Below are 19,610 nucleotides of genomic sequence, written 5' to 3'. Positions count from 1 at the left end.
GTGAAACCCCGTCTCTACTAAAAATACAAAAAATTAGCCGGGCGCGGTTGTGGGTGCCTGTAGTCCCAGCTACTCGGGAGGCTGAGGCAGGAGAATGGCGTGAACCCGGGAGGCGGAGCTTGCAGTGAGCCGAGATCGCGCCACTGCACTCCAGCCTGGGCGACAGAGCGAGACTCTGCCTCAAAAAAAAAAAAAAAAAAAAAAAAAGCGGACGGGGTGGCTCACACCTGTAATCCCAGCACTTTGGGAGGCTGAGGCGGGTGGATCACCTGAGGTCAGGAGTTTGAGACCAGCCTGGTCCACACGCTGAAACCCCGTCTCTACTAAAAACACAAAAGTTAGGCCGGGCATAGTGGCTGACGCCTGTAATCCCAGCACTTTTTGAGAGGCCGAGGCAGGCGGATCACCTGAGGTCGGGAGTTCCAGACCAGCCCGACCAACATGGAGAAACCCCTCTCTACTAAAAATACAAAATTTGCCGGGTGTGGTGTCACATGCCTGTAATCCCAGCTACTCGGGAGGCTGAGGCAGGAGAATCGCTTGAACCCGGAAGGCAGAGGTTTCGGTGAGACAAGATCGCCCCATTGCACTCTAGCCTAGGCAACAAGAGGGAAATTCTGTCTCAAAAAAAAAAAAAAAAAGTTATGACATGTAAGGCAACTGGAACTTTGAACATTTATTACACGTTTAACAATATTTCAAAATTATTGATAATTCCTTTGGATGTGATACGCTTTGTAATTATATTTTAATGAGCTCTCATCTTGGAGAGATACATTCTCTCCGAGATACAAGAAATATTTATAGAAGAAATCATCCGATGCCTGAGATCAGCTTCAAAAGAACCAAGGATGGGGCAGGGACGGGTTGTAGGTGGTCGGTAGTCAGGGCTGTGTACTGGGTACAAGGAGGTTCGTTGTACTGTTCTTCGGTCTGTTGCGCAGGTTCGAAATGCTTCCTAATTTAGGCTTCCTAAAAAGCCTAAAAAGGGACTTGGCAAGCTCCCATGCAGCCTTCAACCCCACAATACGGAGAGCACTCAAGTCCGAGGCGTTCCTGCTCCCCAGCTCCCTGCAAAAACAGCGCCAGGCAAGGTCGCGAGGTGAGGGCGATGCTTCTATGGGGGTCCCGCCGACAGCATCGCGATCCTCAATGGCTCAGCGACTTGCGGCCCTTGAGCATTCGGCGAAGGATGACCTGGACGCCGGCCGGCGTGCTCAGGCGCCGGACCCAGCCGTGCTTGTTCTTCCGTTTGATGTTGCTCGGCTGATACTCGTTTCCGCGAGTCTTGCCCCGGGCCTGCTGTGGGGTAGGGAGGCCCCAGGCGTCCGGGAACCCCAGCCAGGCCCGGGGCTGGAGCCACCTGCGTGGGTAGAGGGACGGCGAGAAAGGTCAGACGGGGTGCTGGGTGACCTCGGCGCTCAACCTCTCTAAGCCTCTGCTCCCGGGGACAGAGCCTGGCTGCAAAATGCGCTCCATAAATGCGCAAGTCACTGGCAGGTCATGCGGGCAGTGAACAGTAGCGCCAGCCTCCGACGCCCTTATTCCCAGATTTGGGGAAGGGTTGCCCTTTGAGGACTTACCTGCCACCCAGCAACGCTGCCGACCTACTCGTGGGGCCCAACAGGGATCCAGCCAAGAGAGCCATATCCTCAGTGGGTCCGGCAGGCCCGGCCGCCGGCGATTCCGGAGCCCAGAAGCGCCCAACCCTGGAACAAAGGATTATGGGAAGTGTAGTTTCTCCTAACGTGCAAAAACAGGCCGTTGGGGAAAACCCTGAAGTTGTAGTTCTGCGCCTGCGCAACAGAGGCGCGCCAGTCTGTCCGCGGGGCAGGGTTCTTCATACAAACCAAAAGAAGGTAGCCGGCGAACGGCGCCTTTTCAGCACGCGCATGCGCACAAGGCATTATCTCCCGCGGTCAGCTGGGAGCTGTGCTGCAGTTGTCTCTCCTGTTGACCGGCAGAGGGTGCCCCGCGGTGGCCGGGCGCAGCTGGTGGCAGCCGCAAGAAGCGGCTGGTTGGTCTTACCACCTCCAGCTGGGCAGATGGCACACAGCTGGCTGCCAGCTTGTCCTGGCTGCAGCCAAGTCTCCGCCTCTTGGCAGGAAGCCGAGGAGGCCTGAGTTCAAGCTCGCTGGGTGTCCTTGGGATGGTCCCTGCGCCTCTCTGGGCTTTCTCGATCTGTAAAACTCATGGATTGCAAGCTTGTCTTTGACAATTTTGCCTCCATTTCGGACCCTAGAAGAATTTTCCTCTGTTGTTAGAACCGAAAAAAAAAAAGAAAAAGAAAAAAGGAAGAAAAATTTTCTGATACTCAGATCTGAACCCCTCCCCTACTCACACACTATCCTTGGCTCTCCATTTCCCCAAGTAAAACCTGCTCAGCCCTTCCATCAGGCATGCAAAACCCTGTACACACACCATCTTACATTTCAGCCACGCCCTCCTCTCTGCCTGGTGTTCCCCTATCCGCCCTTTAAAAATCCTCTCCTCTCCTCCAAGGGCTGAGTGAGGTGTGGCTTATGCCTGTCATTCCAGCATTTTGGGAGGCTGAGGAGGGAGGATCCCTTGGGGCCAGGAGTTTGAGACCAGCCTGGGGACATGGTAGCAACCACATATAGCCTCAAGTACTCGGAAGGTGAGGTGGGAGGATTCCCTGAACCCAGGTGTTCCAGGCTGTAGTGAGCAATGACAGCGCCAATGCACTCCAGCCTGGGCAACGGAGTGAGATCCTTTCTCAAAAAAAAAAAAAAAAAAAAAAATTGGAGTCCTCTTCTCTCAACCGCTGTCCATTCTTCTGGCCCAGCTGCCTTCCCTTGACTCTCTCCCAAGTTCAGGGGCTCCTCAAGGGCCAGGGGCCTGGGGCTGTATCCCTACAAGTGCCAGCTTGGGGTTGATACAGAGAGGTGCTTGCTAAATGAATAAACTGTATAGTCTCCCAGAAGTGCCCTTAGTGGGCAAGAGTAGGTGTCTGGACGGAATCCAGCTCTGGCAGCAAATTCCAGGGGATGGGAGTGGCCAAGCAGCAAGGAGCATTTAACCCCTCGTCCCCCGAAGCCCATCCTACCTGTAGCATCATTTAGCAAAACATCACCACTACAATAACGCCCATAATATATGGAGCACTTGTTATATGCATGACACTGATGAGTGCTTTACCTGCATAGTAAACTTATGAGAGGATTAATTTCATAAAGAAATAAACAGAGGCTCAGGAACGTGAAGTAACTTGCCCAAGGTCACACCTCAGCAAAGGGCAGAGGCTGGATTTGAGACCTGAGCTCTCCTGAGGGCCTACCGTGGCCCCGCCGGCACCACAGAGCTGGGATGCCTGCCTCTTGCTATCAGCCCTCCTCAGAACCATGGCAGCCATAGGTTAAATCGGCTGATTATGAAATTCAAACTCTCTAATTACCCACAGCTCTAAGACTTTCCTTGAAAGCTTTAGAGAAGCCCGTCACGATGGCTCACGCCTGTAATCTCAGCCCTTTGGTGAAGCCGTAGGCGAGAGGATTGCTTAATGCCCGGAGTTCGAGACTAGTCTGGGCAACATAGCGAGACCTCGTCCCTACCAAAAAAAAAAGGGGGGGCGGGGGATGGGGGTGGGGTGAGGGAGGTTAGCAAATAATGGTTCCCAGGGCTTGGAATTACACAGCCTTGGGTTCAAGTCCCAGCTTTGCCCCTTGCTTGATTTATGTTCTTGTGCCCTTTATGAGCCTCAGTTTCCCCACTGGAGACTGGAAAAAGATCTTGGAGTCTCTGTTCTAGAATGAAAAGGTCGATACGGAGAGAAGAGTGTGGGAGCCTCGTTTGGAGAGGAACAGGACAATTCGGAGGCAGGGGCTGGGAGGCAGGGGCTTGGGAGACCCATTTGCAGAGAGAGGGCCCCGGCCGCGCACTCCTGGGCGTCCCTCAGACCTTAGACTGCAACCCCCTTCTCCGCCTTGAGCCAGGCCCCATCCTCCCGCAACCTCGGTGCACCACCAAAGGGGCGGGGTTGTTGCTCCCAGAGCCCGCCTCCACTCCGGAACTGCCGCCTCTGATTGGGCTTGTAACTAGGCCAGGTCAATCCGCAGCTGCGATAGGCCGAAGTGCCCGCCCGTCGGCACATGGCTCCGCCTACTCCGGGGAGGAACTTAAAGGGCCGGCTCTTTCCGCGGCCGCGGGATGCCCCTGTGCTGACCGCCGGGGGCCGGTACCCGCCCGCGTAGACGCACCCGGCCTGACCCCGCGCCACCATGTAAACGGCGCCAGCAGGCGGACGCTGGCTTCTCCGCCTGGGACCCCTCCGCCCCGACCCGGGCCCCGCGGCCCTCGATGAGGTGAGCGGGGAGCGGGCCCCAAAAGGAGAGATCGAAGCCCCGGGGCCTCCACTTCGGAGGAGTGGTGTCCACCAACCCCGCGTTTGGGCTCCTAGGAAGCCACGGAGCCCCAGTGGGCTCGACCCCGCTGCAGGAATGACGAACACCTGGAAGGCGGGGGCCAGGGGCGGGGAAGCGGGACTGGGGTGGCGCCTGTGCGTTGCCCTCTGCAATCCGGGATTAGGGCCCCACTCGAGGTGCGGGGCACAGTCTGCTTCTCCTCCAGTATGTCTGGGGCCACTGCGGGCTCAGTCTCGGGCGTGCGTTACCTTAGCGGCGCCCAACCGGGGGTGGGGGGCAGGCAGGCAGTTGGCCCCATCTCCAGGCCCTAGACACCTAGACAATGGGGGTGCACTGCTCGGGTATCCCCCCTTAGGTTATGTAACCGCCTGTGGTTGCCATGGACACGGGGGCGGGGGTGGCCCAAGGAGTGGGATGGAGGCTTGGAGGCCCCCAGCCAGGGCCTTGCCTTTCCCATCCTCTTCTCCACCTCCGAGGACTTGTGTAGCAGATCGCCAGAATCCAGAGTGCCAAGGAGGAAGTTCAGAGTCTAGCTTCCTCTCAGAGTATCTGGGTCTCAGCTTGGCCCTCTATGAAACAGACCCCGGCTCACCCCGGTCTAGAGGAGCTAAGCAAGGCTTTCTGTGGCTCAGTTCCCAACCCCCTCTCCCAGGGCCTCATCTTTCAGGAGTCAGATTCAGAGCCAGGAGTCTCACTGGGGGCTCACCAAAGATTTGCACATTTTAGATGCCTTAGGAGGCCATGGGGATATGTGAGTTAGTGAGTATATACCTGGATGAGTTAGTGAGTTAGTGCATACCTGAATGAGTAAGTTAGTGTATACCTGAATGAATGAGTTAGTGTATACCTGAATGAATGACTTAGGAGGCCATAAATGGTATAAACTCCAGCTTGTGGGGAGGGGGTGTCTTCAGGCTGGTCCATGTTTGCCAGAATGTCCCCTTCTCCAGGAACATCCCCCACCAGACCCCACCACCTTCCCTGTGGACACCCTATGGGGTAAGCCATAGCCACCTCTTTCTCTCTGAGGATAGACTAGGTGGCCCAGGAGGGTGTCTGACTACCACAAAGGCACTGCCCAGACAAAACATCTCAGGGCAGGATGGCTCACACCTGTAATCCCAGCACTTTGGGAGGCCGAGGCAGGCAGAACATTTGAGGTCAGGAGTTCAAGACCAGCCTGGCCAACATGGTGAAACCCCATCTCTACAGAAAATACAAAAATTAGCTAGACATGGTGGCACCTGCCTGTAATCCCAGCTACTGAGGAAGCTGAGGCAGGAGAACTGCTTGAACCCAGGCGGGGGAGGTTGCAGTAAGCCGAGACACTGCCACTGCACTCCAGCCTGGATGACAAAGTGAGACGGTCTCAAACACACACACAGACACACACACACACACACACACACACACACACCCCTCAGTGCCATGGCTCACTTGCTCTGGCGCTCCCCACACTGGAGTCTACAAGGGTTCTGCTAAGGCTCAGGGGAGTGCATGCTGCAGGGTAGAGGGTTCTCATTGAGACAGCACCTGAACTGGCTGCTGTCCCCACTCACAGGACACACCATGCTGACCGGGGTGACCGACGGTATCTTCTGTTGCCTGCTGGGCACGCCCCCCAACGCCGTGGGGCCATTGGAGAGCGTCGAGTCCAGCGATGGCTACACCTTTGTAGAGGTCAAGCCCGGCCGCGTGCTGCGAGTGAAGCATGCAGGACCCGCCCCGGCCGCTGCCGCACCTCCGCCATTATCCGCATCCTCGGATGCAGCCCAGGGGGACCTTTCTGGCTTGGTCCGCTGTCAGCGCCGGATCACCGTGTACCGCAATGGGCGGTTGCTGGTGGAAAACCTGGGCCGAGCCCCTCGAGCCGACCTCCTGCACGGGCAGAATGGCTCTGGGGAGCCGCCGGCCGCCCTGGAGGTGGAGCTGGCCGATCCAGCGGGCAGCGATGGCCGCTCGGCCCCCGGCAGCGGCAGCGGCAGCGGCAGTGGCAGTGGCGGGCGGCGGCGGCGAGCCCGGCGCCCCAAGAGGACCATCCATATTGACTGTGAGAAGCGCATCACTAGCTGCAAAGGCGCCCAGGCCGACGTGGTGCTGTTTTTCATCCATGGTGTCGGCGGTTCCCTGGCCATCTGGAAGGAGCAACTGGACTTCTTTGTGCGCCTAGGCTATGAGGTGGTGGCTCCTGACCTGGCGGGCCACGGGGCCAGCTCTGCGCCCCAGGTGGCCGCAGCCTACACCTTCTATGCGCTGGCTGAGGACATGCGAGCGATCTTCAAGCGCTATGCCAAGAAGCGAAACGTGCTCATCGGCCATTCCTACGGGTAAGTGAACCCTGGCACGTGGGGTGGGGGTGAGGGATGGGGGTCAGCAGGGCCTGACAGTCACAAAATACTGAGTTTTTGGCTGGGCCCTGTGGCTCACGCCTGTAATCCCAGCACTTTGGGAAGCCGAGGCGGACGGATCACCCGAGGTCTGGTGTTCGAGAACAACCTGGCCAAGGTGGTGAAACCCCGTCTCTACCAAAAATACAGAAATTAGCCAGACATGGTGGCACGCACCTGTAGTCCCAGTTACTGGGGAGGCTGAGGCAGGATAATCGCTTGAACCAGGGAGGTGGAGGTTGCAGTGAGCCAAGATTGCACCACTGTACTTCCAGCCTGGGTGACAGAGTGAGACTCAGTCTCAAAAAAAACAAAAAAACAAAAAACTGAATTTTCAGTCCAGATGCCACTGATGCCTGTAATCCCAGTGCTTTGGGGGGCCAAGGCAGGAGGATATCTTGAGGCAAGGAGTTCAAGACCAGCCTGGGAAACATAGGGAGACCCTAGCTCTGCAAAAAGTACAAAAATTAGCTAGGTGAGGAGGTGCACACATATAGTTCCAGCTACTTAAGGGGCTGAGGCAGGAGATTGCTTGAGCACGGGAGGTTGAGGCTGCAGTGAACTGTGATCACACCACTGCACTCCAGCCTGGGCAACATGGCAAGACCCTGTCTCTCTTTTTTTTTTTTAAAAAAAAAAAAAAAAAAAAGAGCCAGGCACAGTGGTGCACACTTGTAGATGGATCACTGGAGATGAGCCTGGACAACATGGCAAAACCCTATCTCTTAAAACAAACAAACAAAAATCCTAATTTTTCCCCTTGAAAAAAATCCCATTTTTTATTATTTAAGTTTTACTTTTTCTTTTAAATAGAGATAGTGTCTCACTATATTACCCAAGATGTTCTTTAACTCCTGGGTTCAAGTGGTCTTCGCACCTCAGCCTCCCAAAGTGCTGGGATTACAGGTGTGAGTCATTGTGCTCAGCCTTAATTTTTTCTTTTTTCTTAGATGGAGTCTCGCTGGGTCCCCCAGGCTGGAATGCAGTGATGAGATCTCGGCTCACTGCAAGCTCCACCTCCCAGATTCATGACATTGTCCTGCCTCAGCCTCCTGAGTAGCTGGGACTACAGGCACCGCCACCACACCTGGCTAATTTTTTGTATTTTTAGTAGAGACAGGGTTTCATCATGTTAGCCAGGATGGTCTCAATCTCCCAACCTCGTGATCCTCCCTCTTCAGCCTCCCAAAGTGCTGGGATTACAGGTGTGAGCCACCGCGCCCAGCCAATTTTCAAGTTTTAAAAAAATAATATAGAGATGGCAGGGGTCTCATTATGTTGCCCAAGCTGGTCTTGAACTCCTGGGCTCAAGCCATCCTCCCTCCTTGGCCTCCAGACATGGTGGGATAACAGGCATGAGCCACTATACCAGGCTGAAAGCTCCCATTAACATATGTAATCAGACAGGGATTTCCATCATCACTGATATTATTTCACATTGTTCTAAAGCAGTGTTGCTCAGGCCAGGTGCAGTGGCTCATGCCTGTAATCGTAGCACTTTAGGAAGCCAAAGCAGACAGATCACTTGAGGTCGGGAGTTCAACACCAGCTTGGCCAAAATGGTGAAACCCCATCTCTACTAAAGGTCCAAAAAATTAGCCAGGCATGATGGTGCGTGCCTGTAATCCCAGCAACTCGGGAGTCTGAGGCAGGAGAATCACTTGAACCTGGGAGGCAGAGGTTGCAGTGAGCGGAGATCACACCACTGCACTCCAGCCTGAGCAACAAGGTGAGACTCCGCAAAAAAAAAAAAAAAAAAAAAAAAAAAAAAGCAGTGTTGTTTAATCCCAGCACTAACATTTTTGGCCAGGTTATTTTTTTTTTTTTCTGTGGGGGGCTGTAGGATGTTTAGTAGTATCTCTGGCTTCTGCCCAGTTGATGCAACTACACAATATAGTGTTGATCATGACAGTCAAAAATGTCTTCAGAAGTTGCCAAATGTGCACTGGTGGGCAGAATTACCCCTGGCTGAGAACCACTGCCTTAGACTAAGTTCAAAAGTCAGCTGCCCTGGAGATCCCTGTGCATTCAGGAAGGGCTCATTGGAATTCTGTAAATTATAGGCATTTACAAAGGCATGGGTTACTGAAATTCACTCCTGCTTAAAGGGCAGGTAATATAACCTAAAACTTACCAATAACCCTTCCATGGAAGGCTTGGTCCCCAGGGCTTGACCACTACCAAGTGGCCTCATTCTTTCCCTTATCCAGGAAGAAAGGCAAGATTGGAACAGCCAGGTGGGTTGAGCACCACTATTTTAGCAATTCTAGCCTATGCAATTAGACAAGAAAAAGAGGCCGGGCGCAGTGGCTCACACCTGTAATCCCAGCACTTTGGGAGGCCGAGGAGGGCAGATCACGAGGTCAGGAGATTGAGACCATCCTGGCTAACATGGTGAAACCCCGTCTCTACTAAAAATACAAAAAATTAGCCAGGCATGGTGGCGGGCGCCTGTAGTCCCAGCTACTCGGGAGGCTGAGGCAGGAGAATGGCATGAACTCAGGAGGCGGAGCTTGCAGTGAGCCAAGAACGTGCCACTGAACTCCAGCTTGGGCAACAGAGTGAGACTCTGTCTCAAAAATTAAAAACAGAAAAAAGAGAAAAAAAGAAAAATAGCCGGGCGCGGTGGCTCAAGCCTGTAATCCCAGCACTTTGGGAGGCCGAGACGGGTGGATCACGAGGTCAGGAGATCGAGACCATCCTGGCTAACACAGTGAAACCCCGTCTCTATTAAGAAATACAAAAAACTAGCCGGGCGAGGTGGCGGGCGTCTGTAGTCCCAGCTACTCAGGAGGCTGAGGCCGGAGAATGGCGTGAACCCGGGAGGTGGAGCTTGCAGTGAGCTGAGATCCGGCCACTGCACTCCAGCCCAGGCGACAGAGCGAGACTCCGTCTCAAAATAAAAAAAGAAAAAAAAAAAAAAAGAAAAATAAATAAGTGGCCAGGTGTGGTGGCTTACACCTGTAATCCCAGCACTTTGGGAGGCTGAGGTGGGAGGACTGCTGTAGCTGAGGAGTTGCCAAAGACCAACCTGGGCAACATAAGCAAGATCTTATCTCTACAAAAAATTAAAAAGTAAAAAAAAAAAAAAGTAAAAAAAGAAAACAAGGAAGTTACATAAGTATCTAAAAGAAAGGAATCCAGACTGAGAGGTAACAGCTCTTGTTTGTTTATATTTGTTTATATGATAACATACTCAAAAGTTGATGCTTATGATAAAGTATTCCTCTAATTAAATGAGCATCCACCTGCCAGGCACAGTGGCTCACACCTGTAATCCCAGCACTTTCAGAGGCTGAGGCAGGCGGATCACGAGGTCAGGAGTTCAAGACCAGCCTGGCCAAAATGGTGAAACCCTGTCTCTATTAAAAATACAAAAATTAGCTGGGTGTGCTGACAGGCACCTGTAATTCCAGCTACTCAGGAGGCTGAGGCAGGATAATCATTCGAACCCATGAGGCGGAGGTTGCAGTGAGCCGAGATTGCACCATTGCATTCCAGCCTGGGCAACAGGGCAAGACTCTGTCTCCAGAAAAAGAAAAAAAAAAAAACACCCACCTATAATAGTTCCCATGACCCCATAACAATGCTATGAGGTCAGCACATTTACAACTTCAGGAATGTGGAGGCTGAAGCTCAGAGAGGTGAAGCAACCTGCCCAAAGACATACAGGAAGTCCCTGACACAATCACGTCTGCCTGACTCCTGTCTGTATCCTTTCTTCATTACGGCAGGGGCTGGCAAACATTTCCTTAAAGGGTCAGATAGCGAATATTTTAGGTTTGCAGGTCATACAGTCACTGTTGGAACTTCTGATAAAACTTTATTTAGGAAACATTTTTTGGCCACGCACGGTGGCTCACGCCTCTAATCCCAGCACTTTGGGGGGCCAAGGTGGGCAGATCGCCCGAGGTCGGGAGTTTGAGACCAGCCTAACTAACATGGTGAAATCCCGTCTCTACTAAAAATACAAAAATTAGCCAGGCATAGTGGTGGGCGCCTGTAATCCCAGCTACTCGGGAGGCTGAGGCAGGAGAATCGCTTGAACTCGGGAGGTGGAGGTTTCAGAGAGCCGAGATCGTGCCACTGTGCTCCAGCCTGGGTGACAGAGCGAGACTCTGTCTCAGAAGGAAGAAAAAAACAAAAAACTTTATTTAGAAAACATTTTTCAAATCTCCAAAAGTGTTAACTGTATTTACAAAAGCAAATGACTAGCCCAGAGGCTGTACATAGTTTGCTGACCCCTGCTTTAGTAGGAATGAGGAACTGAACTTTGGGGGCTCCTCAGGCCATGCCCTCCCATTTTGTATAAGGAAGATAGATATGTCTTGCCCAGAGGCAGGTGGCGGAACATCCTAAAAGGGAAGGGATAGTAGGAAACCGTGACCTCCTCTGGGCAGCCAGAAGCATTTGTTTAATCAGATTGCTTTCCTAACACTTGCTGATAAGTAATTCTTACTGCTTTCGGGTCATGGTGACTTTCAGAATCTGATGAGAGCCAGGCACAGTGGCTCTATAATCTCAACATTTTGGAAGGCCAAGGTGGAAGGATCACTTGAGCCCAGGAGTTCAAGACCAGCCTGGGCAACATAGTGAGACCCCCATCTCTACAAAAATTTTTTAAAATTAAAATAAAAAGTCTGGTGAAGCTTCTGGATCCAGATTCTCTCTTCAAAATGAGTTCCATCCTCAACACTCAATCTCACACTTTCACGGTATTTGAGAGGCCGCCCCCATCCCTCACCCCTTCAGGTGTCCATGGACCCCAGGGGAAGAATCTTGCCTTTCAAGGTTCTTCTTGAACCTTCTGGGTAAGGGGAGGACACGAACCCCCTCACCAGGCCGGGTGTCACAGCTCACACCTGTAATCCCAGCACTTTGGGAGGCTAAGACCAGAGGATCGATCGCTTGAGCCCAGGAGTTCAAGACCAGCTTAGCCAACATAAGCTTAGCCAACATAAGGAGATCCTGTCTTTATAAATTTTTTTTTTTTTTTTTTTTTGACCTGGAGTCTTGCTCGTCGCCCAGGCTGGAGTGCAGTGGTGTGATCTCCGCTCACTGCAAGCTCCGCCTCCCAGGTACTCGCCATTCTCCTGCCTCAGCCTCCCGAGTAGCTGGGACTACAGGCGCCCGCCACCATGCGCAGCTAATTTTTTGTATTTTTAGCAGGGACGGGGTTTTACCGTGTTAGCCAGGATGGTCTCAATCTCCTGACCTCGTGATCCACCCGCCTCGGCCTCCCGAAGTGCTGGGATTACATACGTGAGCCACCGCGCCTGGCCATAAAAATTTTTAAAAATTAGCTGAGCATGGTGGCACATGCCTGTAGTCCCAACTACTCAGAAGGCTGAGGTGGGAGGATCACTTGAGCCCAGGAAGTCAAGGCTGCAGGGAGCTATGATTATGCCACTGCACCACTCCAGCCTAGGCAACAGCAAAACCTTGTCTCAAAAACAGAACAGGCCAGTCCCAGTGGCTCACGCCTGTAATCCCAGCACTTTGGGAAGCCAAGGTGGGCAGATCACTTGAGGTCAGGAGTTCTCGACCAGCCTGAGCAACATGCTGAAACCCTGTGTTTACTAAAAAATACAAAAATTAGCCAGATGTGGTGGTGAACGCCTGTACTCCCAGCTACTCAGGAGGCTGAGGAAGGAGAATCAGTTGAACCTGGGAGCCAGAGGTTGTAGTGAGCTGAGATTGCATCACTGTACTCCAACCTGGGCAACAGAGTGAGACTCCCTCTCAAAAACAAAAACAAACCAGGCCAGGCGCAGTGGCTCATGTCTGTAATCCCAGCACTTTGGGAGGCCGAGGTGGATGGATCACCTAAGGTCAGGAATTCAAGTCCAGCCGGACCAACATGGTGAAACCCCATCTCTACTAAAAATACAAAAATTATCTGGGTGTGGTGGTGTGCGGCTGCAATCCCAGCTACTTGGGAGACTGAGGCAGGAGAATCACTTGAACCCAGGAGGCAGAGGTTGCAGTGAGCCAAGATCGAGCCACTGCACTCCAGCCTGGGCGACAGAGTAAAACTCTGTCTCAAACAAAAACAAAACAAAACAAAACAATACAAAATGGTCACTGCTTGTATCCTCCTGACCGCCTCCCTTCAATCCTCCCATCACCCCACCCATTCCGGGCAGTGTCTCTTTCTGCACATTCCTGGCACATGAGTACCCAGACCTAGTGCACAAGGTCATCATGATCAATGGCGGGGGCCCTACGGCGCTGGAGCCCAGCTTCTGCTCAATCTTCAACATGCCCACCTGCGTCCTGCACTGTTTGTCGCCCTGCCTGGCCTGGAGCTTTCTCAAGTGAGTGCCCCCATCCCAAAGGCCGTGATCCTGGCCCTGGCGAACCCAGGCGTCTGCTCGAGTTGGACGGGAGGGGGGCTGTACTGCTGGGACTAGGGCTGGCATCGGGGGGGCACCCTGCAGCAGGCGGGCTGGCGTGAGGGGCTCTAGCGGTGCCTCTATCACCACCAGGGCCGGCTTCGCCCGCCAAGGAGCCAAGGAGAAGCAGCTGTTAAAGGAGGGCAACGCTTTCAACGTGTCATCCTTCGTGCTCCGGGCCATGATGAGCGGCCAGTACTGGCCAGAGGGCGACGAGGTCTACCACGCCGAGCTCACCGTGCCAGTCCTGCTTGTCCACGGCATGCACGATAAGTTTGTGCCCGTAGAGGAAGACCAGCGGATGGCCGAGGTAAAGGAGGGCACCCGGGGCGCCACAGCTACAAATCCCCAGGGTGCAGCCCAGGAGGGGCGTGGCCTCTGCGGGGGGCGTGGTAGTGTTTGGTGGGCGTGCTTTCTTCCCAAGGGGGCGTGGTCGCCAGGTGGGCATGGTGTCTAGATGCTGCATCTTGTTCTGACCCCAGGCAAACAGGAGCATTAGGTCTAGCATCAAAGGTATAATCTAGAAAGCAGGGTTGCCCTGGACAGGTGTTAGCAATTATGCACCGTCCCCCACCGCGTGTAAGAAGGCTCTCCTCACAGCAGAGGATTTGTATAAGAGACCAGTGACTATATAATTCTAGGAGACCGGCACCAGGGGATCTTTAGATTAGAAACCTTAATTAGCGAGTTCAGATTAGAAAGGGTCTGGGGATCCTTAGCACTTAGAATAGCCTTGGATACGAGCCTGGCGAGGTGGTTCACGCAGATAATTGCTGCAACTTGGGAGGCTGAGTGGGGCGGATCGGTTGAACCCAGGAGTTCAAGGCTGCAGTGAGCTATACTCGCACCACTGCACTCCAGCCTGGGCGACAGAACAAGACCCCATTTCTCAAAAAAAAAAAAAGAAAAAGAAAAAAAGAAAAAATTAAAGTATAGCTCTGTACTGGTGGTTCTTAACTAAGGAAGATTCTGCCCCCAAGGAACACGTGGAAATGCATGGAGACATTTTTGGGTGTCACGACTGAGGGGGAGGGGGTACTACTGGCATCTGGTGGATGGAGGCCAGGGATGCTGCTCAACACCCTACAAATGCGCAGGATAGCAGCCCCACACCAGCTACCCCCCACCCCCACCAGCAAAGAATGATCCAGCTCCTAATGTTGGATCCTCCTCCGGGTCAGGCGCGGTGGCTCGCACCTGTAGTCCCAGCACTTTGGGAGACCGAGGCGGGCAGATCTCCTGAGGTCAGGAGTTGGAGACCAGCCTGGCCAACATGGTGAAACCCCGTCTCTACTAAAAATACAAAAATAAGCCGGGTGTGGTGGCGCGTGCCTGTAATCCCAGCTACTCGGGAGGCTGAGGCAGGAGAATCGCTTGAACCCAGGAGGCAGATGTTGGAGTGAGCCGAGATTGCGCCACTGCACTCCAGCCTGGGTGACAGAGCAAGACTCCGCCTCCAGAAAAAAAAAAGAAAGAAAGAAAGAAAAAAGAAAATCCTTCTCCGGGCGTGCTGTACACACTTAATAAATGCTGGATGCCTGAATTCTGGATGAATGCTGGATGCCTAGTTCGGCTCCAGCAGGGCGACAGGCCATCCTCTAGCTCCCCCTTGAGTGGAAGTGGAGAGATGCAGGGTAGATGGGAGGAGGGACTTTTGGATGCTGCGGGCCAAGTGTGGATGGCGGAGTCCCAGGGAAGCCTGGCCTCTCGCTCCACCCTCCTGCCCCCGCCTACCCTGAGCCCCGCGTCTTCTGCAGATCCTGCTCCTGGCATTCCTGAAGCTCATCGACGAGGGCAGCCACATGGTGATGCTGGAATGCCCCGAGACAGTCAACACGCTGCTCCACGAATTCCTGCTCTGGGAGCCCGAGCCCTCGCCCAAGGCTCTGCCCGAGCCACTACCGGCGCCTCCAGAAGATAAGAAGTAAACGCCGGGTCGGCGGGGCATCGCTTGGTGAGCACAGCCGCAGCAGGAGGAGGCCGGAGCCTGCGCCGGGTCTGCAGCGCAGACCACCTGGGCGGGCCGTTCGCTCCGGTGGGCGGGGCCAGGTCAGGGAGACGCCCCCAGGCTGGCTGGGCGGGGCGTGGCATCTGAGAGAGCCCAGCGGACACTCCGCTCTCTGCTTCGGTCCCGCGGGGCCCATCGGCGTTTCGGGGTTGCAGCCGGGACCCTCGCGGAAGATGACCTTGTACAGAAGCTCTCCCCCACTTTCCCCACGACGCCACGGTCGAGGCAGGCCCCCCACCCCGCTCTCTGTCTTCCGTGTCAGCCGTGCTTGATCCTGGGACCCACGATCCCCACGGGGACCCTCGGGGCCCCATCCCGTTGCCCGAGACCCTCCCTACCCCCCATTCCTCGGCGCTGGGAGCTATTTTTGTCCAAGGTGGGAGGGATGGGGGGGCTAGCGCCACCGAACCTGCACATCTCAACCTGTAACTCAATAAACAGAAGTGACAATCGGAGTCTCCGGACCTGTGCTGGGTGACCACAGGGCAGGGTGTTCACCGCCCGGAGCCTCAGTTTTCCCATCTGCAGACTGGGCTCAGGCTGATGCCTCGAGCTCAGGATCGACTTCGACAATGTCTGGGATCCACGTTAGCTTCCTGAATTTCCTCTCACACCTCAGAAGGCTGGGCCTCCTTGGACAGTATTCCCCAGGGCAGGAGGCAACTTAACAAGAGGTGAGCCCGGCCGGACATGGTGGCGCGGTGGCTCACGCCTGTAATCCCAGCACTTTAGGAGGCCGAGGCGGGGGGATCACGAGGTCAGGAGCTCGAGACCATCCTGGCTAACACGGTGAAACCCCGTCTCTACTAAAAATACAGAAGATTAGCCGGGCGTGGTGGCGGGCACCTGTAGTCCCAACTACTCGGGAGGTTGAGGCAGGAGAATGGCGTGAACCCAAGAGGCAGAGCTTGCAGTGAGCCGAGATTGCACCACTGCACTCCAGCCTGGGCAACAGAGCGAGACTCCATCAAAAAATAAAAAATACAAAGACGAGCCAGGAATGGTGGCGCGCGCCTGTAGTCCCAGTTACTCCGGGATGCTGAGGCCGGAGAATCGCTTGAACCTAGGAGGTGGAGGTTGCAGGAGCTGATATCGTGCCACTGCACTCCAGCCTGGGCAACAAGGCGAGACTCCGTCTCAAAAAAAACGAGATGAGCCCTTCCCTGGCCGGAAGAGAGCCAACCGAGGTTTAGGTAAAGATCAGGGTAGGTGCTGCATGGAGTTAGAGTTGCCATAATTGAGTGCCCACTGTATTCCAGGCTGTGTTTTGAATGTCTGCCACCCACTGGTTCATTGAATTCGACTCATCCAACCCCACCCAGCAAGTTAGGATCTTTTACTATCCTCATGTTATATCTTTCAGCTTGGTTTAGGGTCACTTTTGTCAAGAAGATTTTTCTTTTGAAACCACCAAATCTGTGTTTTAGTTTTTTGGTGTGGTTTTTTGGTTTTTTTGTTTTTTTTGTTATTGTTGTTTGTTTGTTTGTTTGTTTTTTGAGACGGAGTCTTACTCTGTCGCGCAGGCTGGAGTACAGTGGCGCCATGTTGGCTCCCTGCAACCTCCGCCCCCCACCCCCTTCAAGCGATTCTCCTGCCTCAGCCACCGGACTAGCTGGGATTACAAGCGCTTGCCACTGCTCCCAGCTACTTTTTGTATTTTTAGTAGAGACGAGGTTTCACCATCTTGGCCAGGCTGGTCTTGAACTCCTGACCTCGTGATCCACCCGCCTCGGCCTCCCAAAGTGCTGGGATTACAGGCGTGAGCCCCTGCACCTCGCCTACATTTTATTCTGATCCATGTATATCTAGGCCTATCTGTGGTTCCTGTGTATTACAGGAGGAGGGAGGAAATCTTTCCTTAGGTTCTATCCTTTCCCCACTGGTTTGGGAGCTCCATCTTTAGTTTAGACCAGGGGGGCAATTGTGTGCATTGGAAACTTCTGGTGACATTTTTAATCACCATGTTTGGGGGTACATGGGTGTTGCTGGCTTCTAGTGGATGGAGGCCAGGGACGCTGTTCATCACCCTGCAATGCACGGGACAGACCCCACAGCAAAGAATAAGCCAACCCCAAGTGTCATTAGGGCCAAGATTGGAAAACCCTGTGTTAGACAAATCCCATCTCTTCTGGGGGCTCTAGATTCTTTACCAATGTTCTGTTTGTGTATTCTGGAGCGATGGCACAGTGTCATAACTCCTGTGGCTTTATTATTAGATTTGGCACCTGAGAGGCATCCCTGTTTCACATTTTTTTTTTTTTTTTTTTTTGAGACAGAGTCTTGCTCTGTTGCCCAAGCTTGAGTGCAGTGGCACAATCTTGGTTCACTGAAGCCTCAGTCTCTTGGGTTCAAGCGATTCTCTTGCCTCAGCCTCCTGAGTAGCTGAGATTACAGACGCCCGCCACCACGCCCGGCTAATCTTTGTATTTTTAGTAGAGACAGGGTTTCACCGTGTTGGCCAGGCTGATCTTGAACTCCTGACCTCAGGTGATCCACCCGCCTCGGCCTCCCAAAGTGATAGGAATACAGGCGTGAGCCACAGTGCCTGGCCCCTGTTTTACACTTGAGGAAAGTGAAGCACAGAGAACGGTTTCTTCGGCTCAATTACAAGTGGTCGAGCCCAAACCCACTCCAGAAACTGGACTCCTAATCACAATACCAGCCATTCCCCCAGGAGCAGCCAGGGGCTCAGCAGTGGCGAGGCGGCGGAAACTCGGCCCAGGTCACAGCCCGCCCCCTGCGGGACCTGGTTGGCTAAACTGCCGTGATGACCGGCAGGTCCTGAAGCCAATGAGGCGGCGGATCTCTCCAAGTCCCTAAATCCACTGGGCCCTTTGCAGAAGCGACTTCCAGAAGCTTAAATGCCCTGGACCCGCTCGCCCGCCTGCCCGCCCGAAACCAGACCGCTGATGTCTCACCAGGATGGCGACTTGGTATTTACTGAAGATCTTTGCACATGAATGGTCTGAAGTCTCGTAGCATCGCTGGAAGTCGGGTTATTACAGTAGCAGTAGTGGTGGTGGTGGTGGTGGTAGTGGTAGTAGTAGTACTAGTAGAAGTATTTGAGACGGAGTCTCACTCTTTCACCAGGCTGGGGTGCAGTGGCGCGATCTTGGTTTATTGCAACCTTCGCCTTCCAGGTTCAAGTGATTCTCCTGCCTCAGCCTCCCGAGTAACTGGAATCACAGGCGCTCACCACCACACCCGGCTCATGTTTTGTATTTAGTAGAGACAGGGTTTCACCATGTTGATCAGGCTGCTCTTGAACTCCTGACCTCAGGTGATCCACCTGCTTCAGCCTCCCAAAGTGCTGGGATTACAGGCATGAGCCACCACGCCCTGCAGGGTTATTATTAATAATCCCCCCCCCTCTTTTTTTTGAGACACAGTTTTGCTCCTTGCCCAGGCTGGAGTGCAATGGCCCGATCTCAGCTCACCACAACCACTGCCTCCCGGGTTCAAGCGATTCTCCTGCCTCAGCCTCCCAAGTAGCTGGGATTACAGGCATATGCCACCACGCCTGGTTAATTTTTGTATTTTTAATAAAGACGGGGTTTCTCCATGTTGGTCAGGCTGGCCTCGAACTCCTGACCTCAGGTGATCTGCCTGCCTCAGCCTCCCAAAGTGCTGGGATTACAGGCATGAGCCACTGAGCCCGGCCAATAATCCCATTTTATAGTGGAATAAACAGGTTCCCAGAAGCAACAAGGGAGGCTGGGGTTGCACAGTGATCCTGAAGAGGGTCCTGGCCCTGCTCACGCCTCATCACACAGGCAGCCTCTTGAGGGCCCCCACACCTCCCCTTCCTCCAAAAAGTTTTCACCTGGGCTGCACTGCTAGACACTTTGGGCTCTGAGCCGCACACTTTGCTCACATGACCTTATTTTTAAATTTTTATAGTTTTTTTAAGAGGCAGGATCTTGATATCACCCAGGCTGGAGTACAGTGCTGTGATCGTAGCTCCTTGCAGCCTCCAACTCCCAGGCTCAAGCAATCTTCCCACCTCAGGCTCCCAAGCAACTGGGACCACAGGCCCACCCACCACATCCGCCTAATGTTTTTACTTTTTGTAGAGATAGAGTCTTGCTATGTTGCCCAGGCTGGTCTCAAACTCCTGGGCTCATGCTATCCTCCCGCCTCAGCCTCCCAAAGTACCGGGATTACAGGCGTGACGCCCAACCCTGACATGACCACATTTCGTCCTTACAATGATCCCCTGGAGTAGGACCTCTTTACTGCCCCCACTGTACAACCGAGGAAACCCAGGCTTAGAGAGGTAAAATACTGGTCCGAGGTCTCACGGCTGGGTAGCAGTGACCTTGGCTCTTGAGCTGGGTAGATACCCTGAGTGCAGCTGAAGATTTGCCAGTCCATCCCGCCATGTGGGTGTCCCATGTCTGGGAGGTAAGAGCAGGCTCTATCCATTTTGACAGGAACA

At 53.7% G+C, this 19,610-nt stretch overlaps 2 protein-coding genes across 4 annotated transcripts; one reads left to right on the top strand and one right to left on the bottom strand.

Moving 5' to 3' along the window:
• Positions 1–656: 656 nt before the first annotated feature.
• Positions 657–15,144, bottom strand: MRPL34 (mitochondrial ribosomal protein L34). 2 transcript variants are annotated; one of them, XM_025367498.1, is made up of 3 exons: positions 14,899–15,144; positions 1,584–1,709; positions 657–1,363 (listed from the first exon to the last, which is right to left on the bottom strand). In XM_025367498.1, the coding sequence occupies exons 2-3, from the start codon at positions 1,646–1,648 to the stop codon at positions 1,150–1,152; spliced, it is 279 nt and encodes a 92-aa protein (XP_025223283.1). In that variant the 5' UTR covers positions 1,649–1,709; positions 14,899–15,144; the 3' UTR covers positions 657–1,149. The 2 variants fall into 2 exon arrangements, with proteins under 2 accessions (XP_025223283.1, XP_025223282.1); XM_025367497.1 differs by lacking the exon at positions 14,899–15,144 and adding an exon at positions 4,631–4,762.
• ABHD8 (abhydrolase domain containing 8) lies at positions 4,091–15,627 on the top strand. Of its 2 annotated transcripts, XM_025367495.1 has the most exons (6): positions 4,139–4,322; positions 5,333–5,381; positions 5,944–6,709; positions 12,916–13,086; positions 13,258–13,474; positions 14,922–15,627. In XM_025367495.1, exons 3-6 carry the CDS (start codon positions 5,952–5,954, stop codon positions 15,090–15,092), a joined length of 1,317 nt encoding a protein of 438 aa, XP_025223280.1. In that variant the 5' UTR covers positions 4,139–4,322; positions 5,333–5,381; positions 5,944–5,951; the 3' UTR covers positions 15,093–15,627. The 2 variants fall into 2 exon arrangements, with proteins under 2 accessions (XP_025223279.1, XP_025223280.1); XM_025367494.1 differs by lacking the exon at positions 5,333–5,381 and having other exon boundaries at positions 4,091–4,322.
• The last annotated feature ends 3,983 nt before the right edge of the window (positions 15,628–19,610 follow it).

The sequence above is a fragment of the Theropithecus gelada genome, chromosome 19 (genome assembly GCF_003255815.1).
Source record: "Theropithecus gelada isolate Dixy chromosome 19, Tgel_1.0, whole genome shotgun sequence".
NCBI lineage: Eukaryota > Metazoa > Chordata > Mammalia > Primates > Cercopithecidae > Theropithecus > Theropithecus gelada.
The sequence above is the reverse complement of the archived record's forward strand: the minus strand, read 5'-3'. Positions and strand labels throughout refer to the sequence as shown.

Coding starts and splice junctions, on each gene's coding strand:
- MRPL34 (XM_025367497.1), bottom strand. CDS start 4,680: ATGGGGCCAACTGCCTGCCTGCCCCCCACCCCCGGTTGGGCGCCGCTA. Junction 1,710..4,630: donor CCCGGTTGGGCGCCGCTAAG/GTAACGCACGCC, acceptor CCTTTGTTCCAG/GGTTGGGCGCTTCTGGGCTC. Junction 1,364..1,583: donor GCAGCGTTGCTGGGTGGCAG/GTAAGTCCTCAA, acceptor CTACCCACGCAG/GTGGCTCCAGCCCCGGGCCT.
- ABHD8 (XM_025367494.1), top strand. CDS start 5,952: ATGCTGACCGGGGTGACCGACGGTATCTTCTGTTGCCTGCTGGGCACG. Junction 6,710..12,915: donor CTCATCGGCCATTCCTACGG/GTAAGTGAACCC, acceptor CATTCCGGGCAG/TGTCTCTTTCTGCACATTCC. Junction 13,087..13,257: donor CTGGCCTGGAGCTTTCTCAA/GTGAGTGCCCCC, acceptor TATCACCACCAG/GGCCGGCTTCGCCCGCCAAG.